Source organism: Narcine bancroftii, chromosome 3, assembly GCF_036971445.1.
Source record: "Narcine bancroftii isolate sNarBan1 chromosome 3, sNarBan1.hap1, whole genome shotgun sequence".
NCBI classification, from domain to species: domain Eukaryota; kingdom Metazoa; phylum Chordata; class Chondrichthyes; order Torpediniformes; family Narcinidae; genus Narcine; species Narcine bancroftii.
Window position 1 is genome coordinate 190,480,102 of NC_091471.1, and position 26,655 is coordinate 190,506,756.

The window sequence follows — 26,655 nt, forward strand, 5'->3', positions numbered from 1 at the left end:
TGCTAACCTTGCCTCAAAACAAAGCTTCCACATCCTTCCCATAATGAAGTGACAAGAACTGAAAACAATATTCTAAACATGGTCTCACCAGAGATTCAAGGAGCTGCAACATCATCTCACGACTCCTGAACTCAATCCCCCGACTAATGAAGCCCAGCATACCATAGGACTTCTCAACTATCCTATCAACTTGCACAGCAACCTTGAGAGATCTATGAATTTGGACTGCACAGACCCTCTGTTCTTCCACACTGTTTAGTATCCTCCCATTAACCATGTATTCTGCTTCAAGTTTGACCTTCCAAAATGCATCACTTCACATTTATCTGGATTGAATGCCACCTGCTACTTTTCTATCCAATGTTGCATCCTGTCTAATATTCTACTTCAATCTAAAACACCTTCAATGTCTGCAACTTACTGACCTATCCCTCCACTTCTTTGACAAGATCATTTATAAAAATCACAAAGAGCAAGGATCCCAGAACAGATCCCTGCAGAACTACACTAATCACTCAAAATGTAATAGTGTCAGTTTACATACAGATATTCTGTAACTGAAATCCCTGGGGTCAACTGTGGAAATATTTGGATTACTGGAAGCTAGATCGAAAAATCCAGTCATCTGTACAAATATAGGAGTCCAAGGAAGTGGATTGGAAAGGGGCTGGTCATTCTAAAATTCCTCTGCATCTCTTGACCTCTGAGGATATCCTCCACAAATGCTGGATGAATACCTCAAAATATTCTGGCATTGTTGATATGAATCACACATGACTGGAAGGGTGTCTGACACAGGAGGTCTCAGGAAGACTATTGGAAGTCAGGACACTTCTTATTTTGCTACTGCCAATTTAATGGAGGTACCTGATCTCGGTGTCCTGATGTAATCCACTTCACCAACTCTTCTTTTAACTCAGCTTCATATTTCCTCACATCACTCTTCTTAATAACAATTTTATCCTTGAAGTGTTTATATTCTTCAGGATTTAACTCCTTTTCAAGAAAAAAAGGCATCAGATGTGAAATTTAAATATCACAATCACTTGAAACACAAATAATTTTACTAAAAGTACCTGCACCCGAGTCCATGATGTCCATGTTTCAGCCATTGTATCATACAATCTCAGACTCTCTGGTGGAGAGAGACTCAAGTCTGCAGGAAAACCATACTTCTCAATCTAATAACCAGAAACAAAGTCATTAGATTTCTAGTTAGGTAACAGGTAAAATAATATCACTGTGGTAACTCTGAATAAGTGGCATGCTGATTGATGCTGTAGATGCAAAGTGTCTGTATAAAACACAAGGCAGCAAACTAGGGAATCTTTCTCAGAGATGCATTAGAGAATCTCTTCAAACTCAAAGTGGATGATACCCACACTTGGCTTCTCAGACCTGAGATTTGAAGTGTGAAAACTCTTTCCCATTATTCTGGGGTTGTTCCTGGATACCATAGAGACCAATGTGATTTCATCTTTCAAAAGGAAAGAAGGAACCATGGTCCATGATCTGATATTTGTAATGGAACAAAACTTAAGGGAATTGTAAGAATCCACCTCATGAAAATGTGGACAGTTACATTATGGACAGCTAACATGACCTCTATGAAATAAAAGTTACATTTCACAAATTTGATCAATTTTTCAAAAATTAGAAGGGTAAAATAGATTTGTGTAGATTGTTGTGGTTTACAAATATATTGGAGAAATCAGCAAATTCAGTCTTTCTCCAGCCCTTTACTGCATAAACATTGGCATCTGCATATTTTCTACCTTTCCACAAGTACCTACCCCTACAAAGGCTGAAGTACCCATTTCTGTGCCATATGATTCTATAATAAGGGATGGCCAGTATATCATCAGGTTAGACAACCAAAAAGCTTTCCACATGTTACAGTGTGAAAACCCTCCAGGTTTTATACACATATAATGAGCTGGACTTGAGTGACTGGAAAGTCTCAAGCAAGATACAGTGATAGACAGAGATGGACTTATTGAGAGAATTATCAAGTGTCTTCTCCAACAGGAAAGCCCTTGTTCTTATCAATTTCATGAACAATCTAAATGTGTTTTTTTTTAAATAGGGTCTGCAAATTTACAAAGAATTGTTCATGACAATAAAACACCGAAACAGATCTTGAAGTTTCAGGCACGAGCCCATCATGGAACATGTTTAATTGAGAAGTTCAGAATCATCCATGTGACAAGTTGAATGTCAAACATGAACACTCTTCATTATCTGATTTAAGGAGTCCAAGAAACAAGTATTTCAGAGGATAGATGTGCTAAGAATTAGAATACAGTGCCCAATCTACTGTTAAGATGAACATACAAACGAGACTATGTTCAAGTTACAAAATGAAATTAGAGGTTTCGAATGGCCATGGTCACAATTTCAAGTTGTATAAAGCCAGTTAAGGGTGGATGCCAAGTGGTGGTATCTTTCTCAGAGAATAGTTCATTTGGACAGACTGTTGGCCATGCCATGGTTGTGATTAACTAAATTCCTCAAAATAAAAGTTTAATGTTTTGGCCAGAGTTGTTTTGACTGTTTAGAATTTAAGCAAAAAGGAGACACAAGTTGAGATGGGTGTCAGAAAAATTAGTTGGGATTCCCACCATTCCAAATTAGTCAATACTTTCATCCAGTTTGCATTTTTCCTGTAGTACATCAAATTCTCATTCAGAAGCATGGCAATCATGTGGGATCCATTAAAATTTCAGGATGAATTAAATTTATTAGGATGTTGCCAGTTCTTGCCAGGGCAAGGTGAAACAGGTTAGGACTTTATTCACTGGAGCTTAGAAGAATATGGAGATTTGATAGATGGGTGGAGCTGAGAAATGTGAAAGGTGTGACCACACTGATAAGGTTATGTTACAGACTGCTCAAAGGTCAGAAAGGATTGGAGGAGCAAATCTGCAGGGAGATAGCAGACCAATGTAAGAAATAAAAAGTTGTGATGGTATATTTTAACTTTCCACATATTGATGGGATTCCCATAGTATAAAAGCATTGGATGGCTTGGAGTTTGTCAAATGTGTTCAGGAAAGTTTTCTAAACCAATATATAGATATAAGATGCAATAGTTGATCTCAGGTGGTCACACGAACATTTTGGATCCAGTGACCACAATGTCATTAGTTTCAAGTTAATTATGGATAAGGATAGGCCTGGTCCTTGAGATGAGGTTCTAATTTGGAGAAAGGCTTATTTTGTGGTAAGAGAAAGGATCTAGGAAGAGTGGGTTGGGACAAGTTGTTTTCTGACAAGGATGTGTCCAGTATGTGGAAGCCCTTCAAAGGCAAAATTTTGAATGCAGAGTTTGCATGCTCCTACCAGGATTAAAGACAAAGAATATACAAAGGGAACCTTGGTTTTCAAGAGATATTGATGACCTGGTTAAGGAGAGGTGTATAACAGATATAGGCAACAAGGAGCAAATGAGGTATGAAATACTGGAGCTCTGGTAATGCTAGACATATCAGTGCCGAGAGTTTTGGCAAAAGCATTGGAGAGAGTCCAAGAGACTTCATTAATGGATTGTTGTTTACAAAAAAGCAACAGAAGAAAGAACTTGTCAGAGCCGCCTTCTGTCTAGAGTGAAATTTGCTGTTCTAGGAGGGTCATGAGGTTTTGCAAGCAGAGAGAGTAAAACAGGTTTGTTCGCAGAGAGAGAGAGAGAGAGAGTTTTACAGTCAGCAGCAGCAGCTGGGACTGGAACAGGACAAGCTGCCAAGCTTGTGCAAAACCCCATTTCGAAGACGGGTTATGAGTTCTTAGTTCAGTCTGGTCAAAGCCCTTCTTGTTCATGCAAGAGGAGAAGTCTGCCTGTCTAATGTTTCACTTGAAATAAGAGAAACAAAAAGGAACTCTGGTGACTTGAAAGAAGAGGTTATCATCTGTCTGAAGAACCCTGAGGGGGCAAGTTTCTTTGGCAAGACACTGAAGTGGCTGATTATAAAAGGATTCAGTTTTTGGTGTCCAGTGAACAACAAATGTCTCTCTGAAAACCGAGAAGAACCTTCCTGAACTGTAATCATTTACCTTTCAAGCACTAAAGCCTGGTGAAATTCATAAATGTTAAATTCTGTGCACAATATAAGAATTGCCTGATACCAGTGAACTTGGAGGAATGAGAAGCGAGATTCAACTGTGAATCAAAGAACATTTCTGAACTTATACACACACACTACATACGCATGCACTTAGAATTAGAAGGGGGTTAAGTTAGGTTAGTTAAGTCAATAGTGTTAAGTTAATGTGTGATTCTGTTTTCATGTTTAAAGATAATTAAAAGCATTTGTCTTGGTGAATATCTATTGCTGCAGCAAATAAAGATAGACAAATCCCCGGGGCCAGATATGATATTTCCTCAGACCTTGAAGGAAGACTAGTGTAGAAATTGCAGGGGCCCTGGCAGATATATTCAAAATGTCCTTAGCTACGGGTGAGGTGCCAGAGGATCAAAGAGTAGCTCATGTTGCCCTGTGCTTTGAAAAAGGCTCCAAAAGTAAACCAGGTAATTATAGGCCAATGAGTCTGACATCAGTAGTAGGTAAATTACTGGAAGGCATTCTGAGAAATAGGATATATAAGTATTTGGATAGGCATGCGCTGATTAAGGACGTGTTTAACAAATCTTGTAGATTTTTGAGAAAGTTACCAAGAGGGTAGATGAAGGAAAGGCTGTGGATGTTGTCTATTTGGACCTTAATAAGGCCTTTGACAAGGTCACATATGGGAGGTTAGTTCAGAAGGTTAAGACACTATGCATCCATGAAGTTGTAAACTGGAATTGAACTTGGCTGTGTAGGAGAAAAAAGTGAGTGGTTGTGGATGGTTGCTTCTCAAACTGGAGGCCTGTGACTAGTCATGTGCCTCAGGGATCTGTATTGGACTATTGTTGTTTGCTCTTCTATATCAATGATCTGGATGATAATGTGGTAAAATGGATCAGCAAGTTTACTGATCTCACAAAGAAAGGAGGTGTAATGGACAGTGAGTAAGATTTTCAAAGGAATCTGGACCAAATGGGAGAATGGGCCAATAAATGGCAGATGGAGTTTCATGCAGACAAGTTTGAGGTATTGGATTTTGAAAGAGCAAACCAAGGTAGGACTTGCACAGTAAATGGCCAGGCACGGACAAGTGTGGAGGAGCAAAGAGATCTGAGAATACATTCTTCCCTTAAGGTGGTATCACAGGTGGACAAAGTTTTTGGCATCTTAGCCTTTATAAATCGACGTATTGAGTATAGGAGTAGGGATATTATGTTGAAGTTCTTTAAGACACTGGTAAGGCCAAATTTGGAATATTGTGTGCCGTTCTGGTCGCCTGACTACAGGAAGGATAGCAATAAGATTAAAAGAGTGCAGAGAAGATTTACTAGGATATTGTCGGAGTTGTGTTGCAGGGAAACATAAGACAGGTTTGGACTTTATTCCTTGAAATGAAGAAGAATGAGGGGAGATTTGATAAAGGTTTACAAGATTATGAGAGATATAGACAGAGTAATGAGGATAGGCTTTTTCCACTTAGATTGGGTGAGAGGGCATGACTTTAGGGTGAAAATGGCAAAGTATAGGGGAATATGAGGGGGAACTTCACTCAGAGTGGTGTGAGTGTGAAAAGAACTGCCATCTGACACGGTGAATACAGGCTCAATCTTAAGTTTTAAGAATAAATTGGATACATACATGGATGGGAAAAATCTAGAGGGTTATAGAATAGAATGGGAGTAGTTCATTGGGGCTAGTGGAATAATGATCAGCAGAGACTAGAAGGGCCAAATGACCAGTTTTCTGTGCTGCATAGCATTCTATGGTTCCATGATAGAAGTATACAAAATTATGGGTATAGATAGAATAAATGAAAGTAGGCTCCTCCCCCCGCCACCCCCCACTGAGGTTAGAGATATGAACCAGAGGACGTGTAATGGTGAAAGATAGTGGTGGGAGTGTGGAATGAACTGCCAGCTGAAGTAGTAAATGCCAGCTGAATTTTAACATTCACAACAAATATTTGGACAAGTACATGATGGAAAGAATATTGAGGGATATGGACTGAGTGCGGGTCAGTAGGAACTGGCAGAATATTTTGGCAGAGTAGAAGGGCTGAATGGTCAGTTTCTTGCTGTATTATTTTATTGTATGATTTTTCATAATCAAGGCATAAAATCATCTATATGCAAGTTCTTCCCACTAAACAAGTACCTAATTTACTTACATGACTTGCAGTCAAAGCTGCACAGGGATGATAAGAAACAAACTCAAAAGCTGAACCATTTGAACTGCACATGTATTTTTCAAGGTCATTGTATCGTTCTCCATACATCACTGAAAAGGGATGTGGGAAAGCAAGATTAAAATAAACTCAAAATTATGCTCATTCAAATGGAATTAACATTTTCCCAATCATTTGATTAATTTTAAAATCTGAATGCTACTTTTTAAACCAGAAAATAACCAGTATGGAATCAGAACACACTGAAGAATATACCCATTGCCAATATTAAAGGTCCATCTTTATGATTTAACCAATTAAATTACGATATCACAAAATTCCTCGATCCAGAAACACTAAATGGAAATCATTCAGCATTGGTCATTGATTCCAAGTCTGATATTATGTGTGTAAAATGTATAGTTTTGAATTATTGTGACTTATTAAATAAATTTTTTTTTAAAAATTAATGGAAAGTAATATTCCCATCAATTCTAGGTGTAAATTAAATCTCTAACTGCATTAGAATGCATTAAATATGCATGCAGAGGTCTTAATTTAACAAATTGGGATATTCTTGCACAATATTCAATTATGTATATGATGTGCAAAACATTTGGATAATCTGAAATGCATTCTATGGATTACATCTTGAAAGATTTCAGAATGTATGACTGGTTTGATTCAAAGTTGAAGTTAACCTTGGAGCCATGAAGTCACTGCACTTTCACCTCACAAATATGCATTACCTTATCTGGCTGCAAAATGCTGTCAGAGCAGATTTATATATAAAATTCTTATGATTCCTATGTCATTTTGAGGATACCCTACAAAGTAGAATGCTGCTTTCTTTATTCTCTACAAAATGGCAATGATGGTTAGAGTTACACTATCAATAACAATGTTTTCCTTGCCAACCTAAGTAACCAGTAACAAAATTAGTTATCAGCTAGTCAATGGATGGAGTGCATAAATCCCTGACTCTGCCCCAAAAATCAATTAATTCTTCCAAAAGAGGAAATCACATTCTCGATACAAAAGAGGAAATATATCATCAAGCAACTCAAAAAAAGAGACCGAGCCATGGCAAATCTTTGTCAATTGTTTTAACTATAGCATGCACCGAGTTATCCAAAAAAAAGCTTGAAGAATTAAGTGTAGAGAACTTTTCTGGTAACAATTCAAGTCTATCATTGTCAATCATTTCCAACTTTTACCTTATTTCCACTAAATTATGTCAATCATAGGGATTTATGTGAAACACGATTTCAAATTCTATGTTGTCTATATCTAAAATGACACATTTAAGTTTCTTCACTCATACTCATTTCAATCTCTAACTGAATGAGTCTTTAATCACATCCAAGTAGCCAATCAAGTTAATTCTAAAATGTTAGAGAAACTCGAATGATAACAATATTTAAAAACTGTTCCATGTGTTAAATAACTTTTTACATTTCCTAACTTTATCAACAATATTCCTTTTGAAAGCCCTGTAGTTACATCAGACAATAAATAACGTGCCTACAGCAAATAAACTATGTATATTGACTTATACAGTTGGTATTGCCTTACAGATTTGTATCTCAAACCAGAACACCCATGTAATCCAACAAACCAAAAATTAAAATATTCTGTATGTTAGAAAATGGATTAAAAAATATCTATAACTTATTAAAAAAAAATTTTCCAGCCATATGTGGAATTATAAAGGACAAATCGAAGGATGGGCCTTACCAAGTTTAACTCTGTAAGATTTCTGATCCCTTGAGATTTTCATTTGCTGCTTCTTTTTGCCACTAACTTTTACCGGATTTTCCATTGTCTTCTCTGTTCGTTGCCAGTAGTTTTTCACAGTTTGAAGCCAGCTATTGGAAAAACATTGAAGTGTTGTCACTAACATGATGGCAAAAAAAATAAATCAATAAATGTAATGTAAATGCTCCTGAAAAGTAGCCATTTATCTTATTAACTCCCCTCCTGCTTCTATTTTGTGTTCTCATGTTCCTATTGTTCCCTATGCTTTTTCATTCACAGTTCAAAGGTTCAATGTGCCATGATATATTTATCAAAATAGTGCCTAGTATTATTTTGATGCAGAGAGCATGAATACTATATGAGGATTCTATATCAGTCTTCATGAGGAATGACACCTACTAGAGTCTCAAAATAAAAGCAAGCATAATTGATAAATAAGGGAAGTACTAGGCAACAGCCACATTTATGATTAAATCACATGGATAGGAGGTAACCTCTGAATATTGAGGGGAATAATGGAGGAAAGTGAAGCCGTTTTGCCATAATCTTTCAGCGGTGCAGAACTAAAAATAGCAAATGTTACACATTTTGTCAAAAACAGCATAAACTAAGCAATTACAAACCAATTGGGTTGAACCTTGAGGTAAATAAACTTTTTTTTAATCAATTAGGTCAAAATTAGTAATAATTATGTGTGGTTTGACTGGGGAAAGCCAATATGGACTTAAAAGGCAAATTATTTAAGTATAGAGGAAGAGAAAGGAGCTGGATAAATATCCAAAAGAATTAAATGGCTGTGTCAAGGGGAAGGAGAATATCTACTGTTCCTACATAGTGACAATATGAATGTCAATATGAACATTCTGTGTCCTACAACTATTCTGCGATTCCTATAAGAGTACTTCCTTCTTGTCACCTACAATGTTCCTATCAAAAGAGTTTTCAATTTTTTTTCTTATTGCAAGAGACTAATAGACTCAATATTCCAGATACTGGAAAATCAACAAGATTAATCAAGACCTGTCAAAAGAGGCAAGGCTGTAAACATTTCTTATCATTGAACAAATGGCTCAAGTACTCAGTACTCATAAGAATACGTGCTGCAGTGCACAGATTGGGAGTTATTCACTATACAGTGTTTGCCTGATTGTTAGAAATAAGGCTATGTTAAATGTTGAAATATACAGTACCACAGATTCAAGTTTGTCAGTTGTTCCCTAAATCGCCAATAAACAGATAATGCCTATTTAAATCTAATGATACTGAATAAGACCAAGAAGCTGATGAATGGAAGCACAAGAACACTTATCAAACCAGCCATTGGCATTCCAAGTGTAGTACAGTAAAGGTCTGATAAACATCACCTATTTGGAAATCTTAATGAGAGGTGTCTCCTTTAACTGATTTAATAGAAAATGATAATACTGTTTAACATCTTAAGAGTTAACCAAAAGTGTTGGGTAGCCATAGAAACAACATTAATAGTGTAGAAAATAAACTGGTCAAGCATAAAATAACAGAATTATTGCAAAACAGAAATATTCAGCTCTTACCTGTCAGCAAAAACTAGCATCATGGCAGTGCACCATCAGTGCCAAGGGATATACTATACAGAATTAAAAGCTATTAAAAGTTCTAATCAACACACAAGAAGCCAAATTGGTCCATCGTATTTGGCCTAGCTTTTAAAGGAGCTTTCCCTTGCTTTTTCTGTCAAAGCTCCACCATTTACAACTGTCCTCCAATTCCTTTCCCAGTTCCAAATGATTCTGGTTCTCTTTGATTATCCCTTCACACATAGCATTCAGAGAGAGACACAAAAAATCCCCTCTTGTATTCCTCTGCAAACTTTGCCAAATGTTATACTCTCTGCTTATTAAACTTGGAGGAAACAGCTAAATTTCAAAGTTTTTTTGATCTCTGATTATTAAAGCCCAACTTTCTCAATCCTCCAGAGAAACATCTCAAATGTTGAGCACAAGGTGAAATATCACTGTTTTGTCAACCTATTCTTCTGAATACCATCCAGTAATTTAATCACACATTTCTTTTCAAATCAATTGCAAAAAATATATTGAAAACAGCAAAATTTTGATTTTAAGGAACATGAGACACAATATTAACCAACTGTATGTGTCAGGAGCAAGAAAACCCAATATAAATGAAAAGAGTACACCATCTCACAAACTACACACACGTTAAACCCATCAGTGACTTCCTGTCCTATCTGTGGAAGAGTCTGTCATTTCCACTTTCACCCCATCTGACTGAAAGCTTTCTCAAGGGACTAATTCAACAGCTCCATCTAAAAAGAACAATACAGTAAAAGGCAAAAAAATTTGAAAAGTTACTTAGCAAGAACTTCTGGTTTGCTGATTGTTGCAGAGAGAGCCAGGAATGGACATCGAATCATCACAAGTAGATGCTCCCAGACTTCTGCTCCAACCTCTTGGCCAATACAGTGAACCTAAAAAAAATACTAAGATTGTTATAATTTGAAATAACCATCAAACATGCAGTTTAAACAAGAACAACCATGCAGTTTCAGTAAACAGTTTGCCAATTAGACTCAGATGGACAAAATAAAGTATTTCAATAAAACATTTGGGGAAAACAATTACTCTTTAACATTTGTTAAACAGAAAGTAATGATGTCTTTAGAGAGCAGTAAACTGTTTTGCTCTGGACGTGGCCTCTGCATTTGTCAATCAGGGAGTGAAATTAGCCCTATGGAATTCACAAATCACTACCCCAAAAATCTGAAACAAGGAACAAAATTCACTCTTACCGAATTTATAAGAAAATGAATAAACAACATAAAATGCAAAAAAAATTCTCAATTTTAATTTAAAAAAAAATTACAATACTCTAAGGGCCAAAAAATTTGGATATATACACTCCTTCAGCTGGGATGCAGTCATGAAAGTTCTCTGCCACATCTTCTCTCGACTGAGGACACATGAATAAACAACTCAAAGTATGGCACTACCTTGCCCTGTATCCCAGAATAATTGTGAAATAAATTCAGCAATTGTCAAAGTGAATCATTCCCTGATTCTAATATTGAAGTTAATTTTGATCTCACAAATAAGCATTACTGGCTGCAAAATGTTGTGAGAGCAGATTCATTTTTACAAATTGGAATCTTTTATTGTTGGATTTAGGCTACCATATGAAATAGAATGCTGTGTTTTTTTACTCTTGTCAAAATGGCAACTAATGCCATCACAGTGTTACATGATCAATGAATCTTTTCCTTGTCAACCTAAGTAACCAGTTAACAAGGTTAATTATCAGCTAGCTAACAGATGGAGTGCATCGATCTCCAATTCCACACCAGACAACATGAAACAAATTCCTCCAGTGGGGGAAAACACAGACCAGATGCAAAGATGAAAAACAAAATCAATGAAAAGCCAAAATCATCGATAGGAAAATAATCAAGTTTAAAGAGCATCTTTGTCCCCAACATTATTGTCATATCTTAAAATGTGTCAAATTCTGTGCTGCCTTACCTCATCAAAAATTACATACTTAAGTCTCTTCACCCATGCTTGCCGCTGAGCCGTAAGCATGAGCATCTCCAAACACTGAGGAATTGTGATGAGAATCTGTAACAGATATTGCAATTGGGTACATTCAAATTTGAGCCAAAGGTTTCTGATCTGACCACACAGTCATAGATCAAGTCAGAGAGATACAGTAGCTAAACAGACCTTTCAGCCCATAAAGTTACACATTTACACTAGTCTTACACAAACCATAATTTTTTTCTCTCCGTGATCTATACATGTTAAAAAAAAATCAAACTTTTTATCCTCCCCATATTCTTATACACTATTCATTTACCTGCAAAGAGCAACTTACAATCTCTAAATAAGACCCTAATACATACAGTACATCCTTCATATGGAAAGGAAATTTGAAGTGCCCAGAAGAAATCCATATAGCCACAGAAAGAACGTGCAAATTTCATACAGCGAATTCCCAGTCCCCAAAATGGTCACATCAAGACTGATGAGCTGAAATGTGTATTTTAATGCAACTACTGTAGGTAAGGCAGATGAATTTAGAGCCTAGATTGATTCTTGGAATTAGATGTTGTTGCTGCAAAAGGGACAGGACTAGCAGCTCAATGTTGCTGTGTTTCAGTATTTTACATGGGATAGAGAATAAGGTTGAGGTAGAGTGAAGCATTAAAAATCAGGGAGCATAGAGGGAGGAGGGTGCTAGTGGGGTGGATGAGGGAGGCTGAGGGGGGGGGGTTATTCAATTATATGATATTTGTATCAATATGTTATAATTAATGTTAAATGATTTAAAATTATAAATAAAATATTTTTAAAAATCAGGGAAAGTATCATAGTTGCACTCGGATGACATATTAGTGGACTCAACTACCAAGGCAGTAAAGGTAAAGATCATAAATAACATAGATGCAATCATTCTGATAGGGCTATATTACAGGGTTTCCAATAGCCACCAGGTAGATGAACAGGTATGTCAACAGATTACAGAAAGTTTTAAAAGTCACAGGGTTGTCATAATAGATGACTTTAACTTCTCCAATATTGACGGGACGTCATTAGTGCCCAAGGCTTAGATGGGACAGAATTTGTTAAGTCCTTTCAAAAGATTCTTGCAGCACTATGCAGAAAGCCAAACTAGAAAGGAGTTCGATGCTGGGCCTTGTATTGGCCTAACCAGGTGATTGGAGGTTTTTTTTTTAAATTTTTTATTTTTCACACCATAAATCACATTAGCCATGATATACACTTTTTCTTTTTCACACATATACAGTGACTTTTTCTCCCCCCCCCCCCCCTCCTCCCAAGCCACCCCCCCACCCCCCCTCTCATCCATTTTAGGTATACAATCTAGGTTGCATTAACCCAGTCAGACAATGTTGTCATTCAACAAAAATACACCAGAAATTCTACTGAGTCCATTCTTTCCTTTCCTTCTCCTTCCATCAACTTAGGTAATGTTTGTCCCCGGTAGGTTTTCGCTATTGTATTTAATGTAAGGCTCCCATACTTGTTTGAATATTTCAATATTATTTCTTAAACTATATGTTATTTTTTCTAATGGAATACATTTATTCATTTCTATATACCATTGTTGTATTTTCAAATTATCTTCCAATTTCCAGGTTGACATAATACATTTTTTTGCTACGGCTAGGGCTATCTTAACAAATCTTTTTTGTGCATCCTCCAAATCAATTCCAAATTCTTTGTTTGTTATGTTACTTAGGAGAAAGATCTCTGGATTCTTTGGTATATTGTTTTCTGTTATTTTATTTAATATCTGATTGAGATCGTCCCAAAATTTTTCTACTCTCTCACATGTCCAGATTGCATGAATTGTTGTTCCCATTTCTTTTTTACATCGAAAACATCTATCAGATACTGTTGGGTCCCATTTATTTAACTTTTGCGGTGTAATGTATAGTCTGTGTAACCAATTATATTGTATCATACGTAGCCTCGTATTTATTGTATTTCTCATCGTTCCAGAACATAATTTCTCCCATGTTTCCTTTTTTATCTTTATATTTAAATCTTGTTCCCATTTTTGTTTAGTTTTACAATTTGTTTCCTCATTCTCCTTTTCTTGCAGTTTAATATACATATTTGTTATATAGGTGATTGGAGGTTCAGTGGGGGAAGGTTATGGACTAATGATCACTCTTCCTTAACTTACAAGCTAGTTCTGGACAAGGATAGACTTGGCCTTGGGGAAAGGAACCAAATTGGGGAAGGGCAAATTATGACATGGTTACACTGGAGGTAGGGGGAGTGTACAGAAGAGTCTCCAAACCAGGCAACATCCAACTATGAGTTATGGAGGTAGATTGGTCAAACCTGGGTTGCTTTTTCTAGAAAGGCCAGAGAGACCTGTTAGGTGATTATAAAATCACAAGAGGTATTGATAGGGTTGTCAGTCAATATCTTTTCACCAAAGGAAAAACATCACACAAGAGGATATGTGCTGAAGGTGAGGGGGAGGAAGTTTAAGAGAATTATGTTGGGCATTTTTTTTTGATACATCGAGTGGTGGGTACATGGAACAGGCTGCAGGGAGTAGTGGTGGAGACAGATTAAAATCAAGACAGGCGTATGAATATGAAGAGTATTGAAGGATATCTATCAGGTGGAAGTAGAGTTTTAGTTTTGTTTGTACATCATATTCAGCACAGGCAAGTGATACAATTTATCAGTGCTATTGACTACAATTTTTCTTAATTATTTTGTATTTGTAAAATAATGTTCCTCATCCATAAATATTTGAGCAAAGCAACTGTTTTTTTTTTAAAACAGATATGGATGAGAAAGCATACTGCAGTACTGTAGAACACTGAGGCATTCTGCTATAGATTTTATTCTTCATGAGATCAAGAGGCTTTTCATCAAGTTGATGCCAATGGAAGGGATAGTAAAAGAGATGTATGAAGCCAAAAAAAGGTCAATTAAAACATATAGCAAAGTAGGAAACAGCATGGTGAAGAGGTCAAAATGGCTCATTAGATCAGGCATCATGTAAAAATAAAGTAAATACATACAAAAGTATCAGTGTAGAAATGAAGCAGGATGACCAGCTGGACCATTCAATATGCCCCTTGACATGCATAATATACATTTGTTACATTTCCAAGGGGTGATACAATAAGCATTTTCCCTAGCAACTGGCAAAGATGCATGATAATTTATATAGAACAAAAAACTTGAGAATTTGGTACACAAATTAGAAATAAATTATAAAATCTTAATATAGAATCATAGCTTATGTACGAAATGACCTACTTGGCAGTTTAAAGCATCTTGACGATAGTCACGTGTGAGAACACCACACACAACCATTCCATCTGGCAGAGTCTTGGTGAATCGGTTATAAACAGTTGCTACCACTTGGTTCACAAGAGCCTATTAATTAAAAAAAAAATTGTTGGACGAAATTCACCAATATCCTTAAAAATCGGGGAATAAAAAAGTTAAGCTGACAATGAGAGAAGAATGACAGAATACATTTGAAAATTGAACATTGCACCAAAGTAAAAGCATAACCCTTACATTCTGTGTGTCCAAAAACAACCTTTGCTTTTCAAATAAGATAATAATTGCTGAACAAAATTTATCAATGCTATTATCTACATCAAGCGCCACAGGTTGGAATGGTTCAAGTACAGTCTTTCAAATTCAAACCTGACATCATCCAACCAACACTTATTCCTCATGAGTAATTATAGCTTACAAGTGAAGATCGGCTTTTCTAGAGAACAGTAGTCATCAAGAGCTCCAGTCCATCTGTGACCCTAAGAATCCACAATCACAGAATTACCTTCAAAATTAACAGAGTGAGCACAAAGGGCGGCATGGTTGGTGCAGCGGTTAGCACAATGCCTTTATAGTGCCAGCAATGGGGACTGGGGTTAAAACCTGCACAGTAAGGAGTTTGTACCTTCTCCCCATGGATTTTCCCCAGGGGCTCCAGTTTCCTCCCACTGTTCAAAATATACTGGAGGTGTAGGTTAATTGAGTGTAAATTGGATGGCATGGACTCATGGGCTGAAATGACCTGTATGTCTAATGTATTTTTGGAAAATGTCCATAAAGTAGGTAAATCCATTAAAAAGATTTTTACAAGTTGTACCTTTGTGGGTGCAACATACACCAATACACCATCGTCACTGTCACGAAGAACTTTCTCCATGCAATAATAAGAGGCATACGTTTTTCCCGAGGAGGTTGGAGCAACTATCACCGCAGATTCATTATTGTCTACTGCATCTAGAAGCTCTCGCTGCAATCAATCAAATAAAATTTTAATGAATCAGCTTGTATGAACCAATGTAAATCAGGCACAAAAGGGATCAATCATGCTAATTTGTAGTCTGTAAGGGTGGATATCTCCCACCGGAAAATTCAAGGACACGTTAACGCACAACTGTTAGAGCATACAGCTAGTTGAACAAGGGGAAGAATAGTTCTGGCAATTTTTTTCTTTCCCAAGATAACATGAGAAAAAGCCTCACAGGAAGCAAATGTTGAGACAATTACAAGGCATCCAACATTCCAGACATAGAAACAAAAAGACACTGACCATCTTGTGCTCGTATTTAAATACCTTGTATATTTTGGTTCAACCAAAGCCACTTTAAAAGCCCCCTTCAAGAAGCATTATTCCTCCATTCACAATGCTGCATAATGATCTGAGCACATAAATTTTGTTGCCCAAACCATTCTCCCTTTGTGTCACAGAATATTGCAGAAGTTTGTTTCTTATCCCAATCCATCCCTGAGAAAATAATCAAGTGCCAAAGACATGCTTCCTCAATCCTTAGTGAATCCATCCCAAAAACCTAAGCCACCTCCCCAGATGCTGAAGGGAAACACAGAACGTTGCAAACACTACATTACGTCCTGCAGTGTAACAGAAGGTGTACTAGTCTGACAAAAGTCTTCAATGTTCCACAAAATTGCACATTTGATAAACAAGCACAAAGCTAAAAGATACACATTTAAACTTAACCACTGCTGCAAAACTACAACCCCCTTGCATGATTTGTGCCAAAGCTTATAAATGTAAAAGCCAGATTACAGATTTTTTTATTTTATTATTATCATTATTATTATTTTTTTACACTTTTACAGTCTTTTACACTTACTTGCCACGTGTCTGGAATGAAGTGAGTAACCCTGGGATCTGGATCATTCCTCTCATCTCGCAACAAGTAAGCCCCCATAAATTGCAGCTGGAAGCGAACTGGATCAACACCAACTACAAACTTATCTTCCCTCTTTGAACTTTTGGAACGTGCTGGTTTCTGTTTCATTTTATAAAAAAAACTTTTAATTATGATTGCTTCAAATCTTCAATTCTCAAATTTTCAGAATTACGATGGCAAATTGATCTTTCATCATTCTCACTGCTGTTTCACACCACCAGTGCTACAAGCAAAGTAAAACCTAGGCATTCTGCTAGCTGAATAATTGCTCCCATCTTTAAAAATTTGTGTTACTTCAGAGATCATTAATTTTTACTATTTTAAACTTGCGTATATTTCTTCAGCGCTTGACGTCCTGCTTTGCGGAAACTGCCAAAATGTTTGGCCTGGAAGTCAGCCTGAAGAAAACTGAGGTCCTCCATCAGCCAGCTCCCCACCATGACTACCAGCCCCCCCACATCTCCATCGGGCACACAAAACTCAAAACGGTCAACCAGTTTACCTATCTCGGCTGCACCATTTCATCAGATGCAAGGATCGACAAAGAGATAGACAACAGACTCGCCAAGGCAAATAGCGCCTTTGGAAGACTACACAAAAGAGTCTGGAAAAACAACCAACTGAAAAACCTCACAAAGATAAGCGTATACAGAGCCGTTGTCATACCCACACGCCTGTTCGGCTCCGAATCATGGGTCCTCTACCGGCACCACCTACGGCTCCTAGAACGCTTCCACCAGCGTTGTCTCCGCTCCATCCTCAACATCCATTGGAGCGCTTACACCCCTAACGTCGAAGTACTCGAGATGGCAGAGGTCGACAGCATCGAGTCCACGCTGCTGAAGATCCAGCTGCGCTGGATGGGTCACGTCTCCAGAATGGAGGACCATCGCCTTCCCAAGATCGTGTTATATGGCGAGCTCTCCACTGGCCACCGTGACAGAGGTGCACCAAAGAAAAGGTACAAGGACTGCCTAAAGAAATCTCTTGGTGCCTGCCACATTGACCACCGCCAGTGGGCTGATAACGCCTCAAACCGTGCATCTTGGCGCCTCACAGTTTGGCGGGCAGCAACCTCCTTTGAAGAAGACCGCAGAGCCCACCTCACTGACAAAAGGCAAAGGAGGAAAAACCCAACACCCAACCCCAACCAACCAATTTTCCCTTGCAACCGCTGCAATCGTGTCTGCCTGTCCCGCATCGGACTTGTCAGCCACAAACGAGCCTGCAGCTGACGTGGACTTTTTACCCCCTCCATAAATCTTCGTCCGCGAAGCCAAGCCAAAGAAAGATATTTTACCTATTATTTTATTCTTATTTAATTGAATTCCAGGTACTTGGGGTTTTACTATACTTCCAGAAATGATTTGCCATTAACTCTGATAATCTTTATATCTCCATACAGAATAAAAAAGTGTAGTACATACAGAAGGCTAAAAACAGAAAATTCATCTAAGTTCATGACAAAGGCTGCAGATTACCTATAAACTATTAAAATTGGTATGGGCTTAAGGGTCCATCTGTAGTCACAAAGACCCAGCATGACATCGTGAGTAACTGTTGGTAAATTATGAAGAGAACAAAGTTTTAAAAATCCATTTCACCTGTTCAATGTCTGGGATTGTTTGTGCTAATTTGTTAAATCCAAGTTCTTTGAGGTAAGAAGCTATTTGTTTCAGTTGGCTTTTATCCATCTGCTTTTCGTACTTATCCAATATATTGTGAATTCTTTTCATCACACGACCTGCGATAATGTTGTTTTTCTTTGTGCTTTCTAGAGAAACAAAGATAATTTAGTGATTGAAATGCCATTCGATCTCTATTCAGGTCTTGGATTTAAAACTAAAAACAAATGTTACCATTTTCCATCTCTGGTACAGCTTCAAATAATAAACAAATTTGGAACATTTAGTGGAAAAATTCCTCATACTACTCACTTTCTTTCCTACAATTAAAGCCAATCGAACACATTTTGCAGAGTTATTAAACCAAATAACTTTTACTTTACTCCTGTTGTCTCAAATCAGGGAAAAAGCATATTTGGCCACTCATTGGCTATTCCGCATACTCATATTTCAATTACAGTGAAATTCCAATCAATATTTGTGCACGTCTCTCAAAAATCACTTACAATTGCTTTTACAAACTCAAAATTGCCTGACTACAACTGATCTGTCATTGAAAATATTAACAATTTCCAGTTCATTGTGGATTTACTATCCTTAACCAACTGAATCCTCAATTCATCCAACAAAGCACCTTCATCTGGTTTGGACCCCATTATATCCCAACAAGAAGTGAAAGTTTATGGTACACATCTGACACCCATTTTATGCAGAGTTCCTTGGACCAGTGAGGCTTTAATCATCACAACACGTTCCCTATTCCAGATTCAACTTGGATTGCAAAGATAAATCTCAAAGTTTTCTTGCTTTTAAGGGCTCAAATCAAATATTCAAGCATTTGAATTTATCTGTTACGCCTTCTTACAAGAAAAACTACTTCCCACAAATGAACCATCCTGACGGAGTCTCAAAGGCATAATCATATTTAACTTCTTTCCCATATCCCTTCAAGGTCAACAACCTTTGTTGCATGGAAAGCCTGTTTACTGGTCTCTGGGCTCTCATCAAAATAACTATCCTACTACTCACTGGATTACTTCAAATCTGACTTTTTGAATAGTCACCATGGATCACAAAGCCAGCATTATCAATCATCTAAAATCTAGTGATCCTCCAATCCATGGAAATCACTACTTCATTTCTAAGTTTGCTAATATTCTTGAATAGGTACTACTTCACTAGCTCATATGATTGAATGTTGAACTCTACAATCAAAATCAACCCTGCAACCATAAGATTCAAACAAAGCTCGGGTTGCATAAATACTGAATTTTCTAATTTTAAATAACCTACTCCCAGAGTTCTATTGCCACCAGTCTACCCAAGGTCTCACACTTGATCACCTTTTTGATCCTTCTCCAACCCTTTGCAAAATCTCATCACCTCCCCCTACCAGGTTCATCAATGACCATATATCCTTGGTTCATCTTTCCAACCTCCGCCACACCTGGCTCTATTTGCTCTTCATTTCTCTTAGATGATTCCACTCATATCTGACCCACCAAACTTTCTTCCTCCTATTTTCTTCCTCCTTTTATTTCCACCTATCACCCCTAGCTCATACAGAGACAGTATACCCAGTGGGTTACACCTATCGTTTACCAGCCTATCTCACTCCCCACCACCCCCCCCCCCCCCCCATTACTGGTCATCTCACCTCAACACACTCAATCCTAATACAGGATCTCCACCTGAATCATTAAGTAACCTTTGCCAATCCCCTGGCCCACTGAGTTCTCTTAGCAGTTTAGTTTTTGCTATTTTTGAAATTATTCATTTATCCATAAACATTATTCAATGACACTCAGATTTGTTCACACCTGTAATTTGGCAATGTTCAACCCAAATTTTAAAGCAATTTTCCAGCACATCCATTTCTGCAATTAACTTTACAGAATCACCAGAGCATTTCTTCAGAAACTCTTCAAGCTTTTTAATTCCATGGTCAAAGTTCTCCTGAATCATTTTCATAATGCTTTTGGATATTAAAGTCCATTGTTCCCTTTGTTTCTGATCTTCCTTCTCTTTCTTTTTTCTAATGTTTTCTTCAGCAATTATATCAGCTTTCTTCTTTGGCTGTAGAAAGTAGTAGTTAAGCATACTTTTAGTTTAACCTACTCCAAAAATGTTTCTTGCTCTCCCCCCCCCACCCCCCAAAATGGTATTCAACTAAAAAAAAGCTTCCTTAACTAGAGTGCAAGTCTTCCAAGATTAAACAAAGCAGGAACCTTTCTGAATCAGGCACAAGTCAATAATTATCAAGATGTGGAGACTTTGAGAGTAGCCGACCTGAAAGCTCATCATTTTCAGGGGTCTTGGTGTGAATGTGGTGAAAAGAAGAAAATTTAATCCTTCAAAGCCTGTACTTGGGAAGAAGGGTTATAATTTCTCTTTTTGCCATCCTGCCATACTAATTTTTTTTCCTGGGGAATAATCAGGCAAAATTCTTCGACAATGAGATGAAAGCTGAACTCACTGTCATCTCCTCTCAACACAGCCTTCCTCTTCCCACCCTCCATTCTCATCTTGACCACAAGGCCAGGCTTTATTCCAGAGACCTGACAGCCATGGCTTGTCCCTGACAGTTAGTCCTCCAACATCACAAACATTTCTACGACTGATTCCACCTGCATTGAATTCGCCCATCGTTATTGAATGAAGATCTACCGGGACCAATGCCTGAAGAGGGCGCACAAAATCAGTGAAATGGTGCGGACTCGAAAGGCCAACATGGCCTGTTTCTGCTCTGTAAATGGTTATATGGTTATGGTTAAATCACAAGTTGATCAATTTTGCAAAAAAACAAATGGCAGGATTGTTCTAACTTCAGAAACTGCTGCTATTATTTCCGAAGTTGAAATAATAATTGCATTTCAAAAGTAATTGGTTTTCAGACGATCTTAAGCATGCAAATGTTCCACTGGCAGTTTACTCTGTTAAAGGTGTTTCATCTTGCAGCTTAACATCATATGGAAATAAATGTACTAATCCAGCATTCTCAAAACTCCTGCACCAGATAGCTCATGTCAAATAACAGAGTTTAATCTGCCAAATTCTTCATCCATATGATATTCCCGCTAAAATAGCCACACAACCATACACCAAACAGCAAGGCCATTAACTACATGCCAGTAACTTTATGCCTCGCAGTAAAATCAAGATCTTAAAAGATCACAAAAGCTGCAGAAGCTGGAATCTTTAGCAGACGAAGAATTAATCAGTAGGTCAGACAGCACAAGGTGAAAGGGGGAGAGAAGTGAAACAGTGGAATTATTTGGGGGAAGGGATTACCTAAAATTGGAAATATCAATAGTTATGGCATTAGATTTAAGTTTGTCCAGGAGAAATAGGATGTGAAAGCAGTGTTAGTTCCCTGGAACTACTGTATTGTTAAATTTACTTTCTACAGTAGAAAGTTTGACAATCAAAACATTTCTAATCACATACCAGTAACTATGTTTGTGGGATCACGAACCTAATGTTGCAACTATTATGAATTAACAACCCTTTTAATTATTTTTAGGACTAAAGGGAGTTTCTTAGCACTAACACAAGAACAGCAATGGAAAATTCACCAGACAAATTAAAAATAAGTGTTTTTTTTAAATTAAACTATTAATATAACATTTATCACTATACTCAAACCCACAATGCACAAATGTAAATGTATGCGTGTGTGTATAATTAAAGTCCCACTCTGAAAAGTCAATCTTTAAAATTCAGCATCATTTTAGTCTTGTTTGAAGGTCTTAAATTCTCAATTCAGAAAAAATTATAAAGCAGTATATCTTCAGGTCTCTTTACTCATAATGTGGCTATTTTCTTCCACTATGAATTCACAAAGGTGGTTATCTTCTTCCATAATGAAGTCACAAAGCACATAAGGGTTAAATGAAGTGGCCAAACACAAAAATAGACCCAGTAGAAATCGGTTCCTCTTTTCTAAAGAGACAGCAAAGTAGTCTGATTCTGTGTTCCCCTTTTCCCAGGAGTAACACACAACACCAATTCTAGTTACTGTAATTCAACCCTGTCTTTCACAAGGTTTCAACCCCTTTGTCACAGGGGTTTTTGACTTCTGTATTCTCCAAAATGAACTCTTCCAAAAGTGAACTTAAAATGTCTGAATTCAATAACAGATTTCTCCAAATCATGTGATCATTACATCACCGAGGTGAGTCCCAATTCTTGGAAACCACATATTCATGACAATCTCTGACCTCATCTCTGTTCAAGAGACTTAAGTGGCTTTGATTAAAACAGATGGCTTCCTTCAGCATTTCTTGAATAATTATGACCCACTTGAAATTCATTAGCTCTGTCTGTCCAAGATGCTGCCACTCAAAGAATGAGCACTCTTCTGAGTACAAAAGTGTGTCTGTAAATGGGCTGTCACCAGTCTGTGGCGCTGTATCGACACACAGGTGACTTACTAAGAATACGGACACAATATTTTAACTCTATAATTTATGAAGACATTTTTACAAAATAAATATAGTTTAATATTAAATTAAAGGTTAACATAAATCAGTTACAGAAAAAATAATGGATTTCCGAGAACCCTTCTATTCACTATCACACAAGAATGCACAACATTAAAAAACATTAATAACCACAGGTGTTACTCACAGGTAACTTTTTGCCTTTCCCACTTATTACATTAGTTGATTTTGGTGCCACAGCTGTAACTCCTTGAACATTAGTGATAATGTTCTTTGTGATATTGCCCTCAAGGGTTGAACCATAAAATCTGTGAAATCGGACAAGCTTCTGATAATTTTTCAGCATCCGTTTTCTTACCCAGGGATCATTCGTCTTTTCACCTAGGTAGTGCAGAGACAAAAATTATAAAAAATAGATCCCTTTTTTTTTTTGCATTTAATTAATTAGACTAAAATTGACAAGAAAAAACAGTAAGATCACATTCTGAGGAAACAAAAATTATTGCATTTAAGATTTGCATTTCAGTGAAGATTTTGCTTTGATAGATTTAAAAGAACGCTTTGCACGAACACATTCCTGAAAGTCTTACCAAATGCTGATGATCGGGTCCGTTCATAATCATCACTGAGTGGTCTATCAGGATACCAGTCAACAAGATTAGCAAATTCTTTGTTTTCAGTAAGAGCTGTAACCACTGAACTGTCACTGAATTGACAAAAAACATTGCAAAATTGAGTCACATCAAAATATCGGGACAAAATGTGAAGGATAAATATCTATCGAAGTACCTTTGTGGACAAATATACAGGTTTTGCTTGGACATGATATGTTTCTAATTAAATGGTGTCTTGCACCACTGAACTCAAAAACTTGACTTCTCATTCAATTTGCATTTCGAGAAGCCTATTTAAATTTGACAATTACATTTAACATCAAAGCAAATCTCAAACATTGCACTGATAGAATCAGAATATTTCAAAAAAGCTCTTGCCTGCTTAATATGGGAAAGTCCTTTAAAATACGTCCAGCATATTCGTCAACTAAAGTAATGTTAACAGGAATCAAGCCAACTTCAGGGATAACCTCCGAAGGACCTTTAAAAGATAACAGAAATAGTACACAAGAAATAGGGGCGGGGGGGGGGGTGGGCCATCGAGACTGCTCCACAATTCAATAAAAATCATGGCTGGTCTGGCCATGGACTCACCTTTACCCATCTTCCATTTCTCCGTAACCCTCAATTTCCCCCTTCTTTGCAACAAGGCAGCTTCCACTGCTTCTCGGCAGAGAATTCCATAGATTCACAGCACTCTGGGAATAGCAGTTCCTCTTCATCCCAGTCCTAAACCTATTCCCCTGAATCTTGAGGCCATGTCCCTTAGCTTTAGTCTCACATAATCCATTGTACAAAAATATAAAAATCATGGAAGGGATAGATAAGGTTCCTTATCGTTCTTCTGAATTCCAGCAAGTCCCACACAACTCAATCTCTCCTCATAGGCTAACTTATCATCTCTGGAATCAACCTGTTGAACCTCATCAACACTGCTTCCAAAGTGAGCACATCTTTTCTCAAAGGAAAAGATCAGATTTGCACACGTTATCCAGGTGCAGCCTGACGTGTACAGATGCAACAGAAACTCCCGGCTCTTAAATTTAATCCAAGATACAATTGCAAACCAACCTTTTGCAATTCATGCATTATCACTCCCAAGTTCCTCTGTATGACAACATACCAATCTTTTATAGTACACATGGTTAAGATCAAATTGTCAATTGTTCATCTGTTTACTCATGGAACATGGGTGTTGCTATCTAGGTTTTCACAGTCCCAAATCAATGCTCACATTCAGCAGTTTTTTTCGATTTGCCCTTTAACCATGAGGCATGCCGGATCAATAACATGAATACTTTTGGAACTGACCAACTACTGTATGACTGGTCCAGTTAAATTCCCCTACAATTGGATCACAAACAACATTGATATTAGCAGCACAAAAAGGCTTTTAAAAAAACTTCTGACTGAATACTCATCACCTGACATGATGCTAATATTTATACTCTTTCTTCCAGGCTCAACAACAGATTAATCCATCTTCTATTTTGTTTGTTGTGTTCACTGCAACCCCCATTTTTTACTAAAGCCACCTTGTTCTCTTTCTTGAACCTCACTCACTCAGCATGTACACTTTAAAATGTTTTTGCAGCTCAATCCTCATATGTAGCTTTCAATATTATGATTGTTCCTGCTTCAAAGTTCCTTCTGACCATTTTTATCTGCATCAGGGGCTTCACAAATGTGCATTCTTACAAGGTTGATATATTTTCCAGCAACAAATAAATACTGGGATTAAATCTGTTTACACATTATAAAAAGAAAAGCTGTTTTAACATCAAGCTTGAATTACCTTCAGCCAGTGAATTTTCACTTTCTTGCACCATAATTTTTGAAGTAGTTTGCAAAGGAAACGCCTTGCCAACATCATAATCAGAGATTGAACTGGACATAATTTTCCACAGTTTCTTGTATTCTTCTTCAATTACTTCTCCCAACTGAAAACTGGATTCTATTTAATACAACAAATGTTTTTTTCCAAATATTTAAGTTAAAGATACAGCACATTAACAGGCCAAACTGATCCACAAGCCCATGCCATCAAATACAATCAATTAACCAACCAACCCTTTATGTCTGGAATGTGGGAAGAAATTACAAAAGAAAGTACAGACAGTGCCAGATTCTAACCCAGTCACTTATAACACGCACACACATATAACACGCAGGTGTAGTATTGTAAATTCTGCTGGCAAAAGCAATTTGCATTTAAATGGGTTATGAGGCAAATCAAATCGTGATGACACTAAGCAATAGCAGCATATGAATGTAGGCAATAGGATCAGATCATCGCTCAACAACATGAGTAGGAACATCTCCACCTCCCCATTTTAAAGTTCTCTTCGGTGGAAAATATGCTTAAAGAATGGGAATACACAGAAAAGGGGGATATCTTATGAAATTCCATTCCAGGTGTAGAAACAAATTATACAGTCTTCCATAATCAAAGAGAGGAAGAACAACTTTAATTTTCCTTCAGAAAAATGTTACCTGTGTCATCTGTCATTCTACTGCAAAGAGCCACTCTTGTTAAAAGTAATGTATCATTCAGGTCACACAAATGCATCATATCACCTCTCCTATTCTGTGTCGTGTCAAGGGTTTTCAGAATAAAATGTTGACATAAATGTAGCTGCAAATTAAATTTCAGAAAAACAGATTAAATATTTAAATCATCCTCAATTTTAACAAAACTAGTTGATATGTGCGAATATTTTCTTAAACTGTTCTGCTTAGATTCACACTCAGCTCATTTCACTATCCAACACTAGTTTTAAGAGTTATTCTTATTGCATCAACATATCACTTTTCCAATGCTCAGACGTCTAATGGGATCTAAGGCAGATTGCTTGATTGGGGTAGAAAGATGACTTTCCTAATACCCTGACAGCTGGCAGATACAAATTTCAACCATTAATATAGGTGGGATTGAAATTTAAGGTCATTCGATAAAATACCAGAGCTAATACACTAGAAATATTCATTTAAAATTATTTTATTTGTGCTTTAAACCAATAATAGAATTGAAATACCCATTGAAAAATTCCATAGGTAAACCTACAAATGTGTAGGTTTCAGAATAAAAGTTTTATCTAACATACAATTGTCAAAGTGTCAGATAAAGTCAAAGTAGATTTTTGAACAGCTTTCTGCCAGCAGATTATTGCTTGGTTATTCCATATAGTCGAGAAAAAAATATTAGTTCTTTCATTTTGTTTCGACTTTCAAAAGGAAAACATCAAATCAACATCTATGAT

General features: G+C 37.0%; 1 protein-coding gene across 1 annotated transcript in view; it reads right to left on the reverse strand.

The window, feature by feature from the left end:
• Positions 1–26,655, reverse strand: part of LOC138757959 (probable ATP-dependent RNA helicase DDX60) — a 72,066-nt gene that overhangs the window by 25,510 nt on the left and 19,901 nt on the right. The window contains exons 8-23 of the mRNA XM_069926149.1: positions 25,889–26,030; positions 25,191–25,349; positions 23,774–23,876; positions 23,372–23,487; positions 22,969–23,162; positions 20,160–20,415; positions 18,319–18,488; positions 16,655–16,813; positions 15,640–15,789; positions 14,793–14,912; positions 11,502–11,597; positions 10,338–10,453; positions 7,966–8,096; positions 6,232–6,341; positions 1,077–1,181; positions 868–996 (exon numbers count right to left, since the gene is read on the reverse strand). Of these exons, the coding sequence (XP_069782250.1) occupies positions 868–996; positions 1,077–1,181; positions 6,232–6,341; positions 7,966–8,096; positions 10,338–10,453; positions 11,502–11,597; positions 14,793–14,912; positions 15,640–15,789; positions 16,655–16,813; positions 18,319–18,488; positions 20,160–20,415; positions 22,969–23,162; positions 23,372–23,487; positions 23,774–23,876; positions 25,191–25,349; positions 25,889–26,030 (2,256 nt within the window). The remainder of the gene's footprint in view (positions 1–867; positions 997–1,076; positions 1,182–6,231; positions 6,342–7,965; positions 8,097–10,337; positions 10,454–11,501; positions 11,598–14,792; positions 14,913–15,639; positions 15,790–16,654; positions 16,814–18,318; positions 18,489–20,159; positions 20,416–22,968; positions 23,163–23,371; positions 23,488–23,773; positions 23,877–25,190; positions 25,350–25,888; positions 26,031–26,655) is intronic.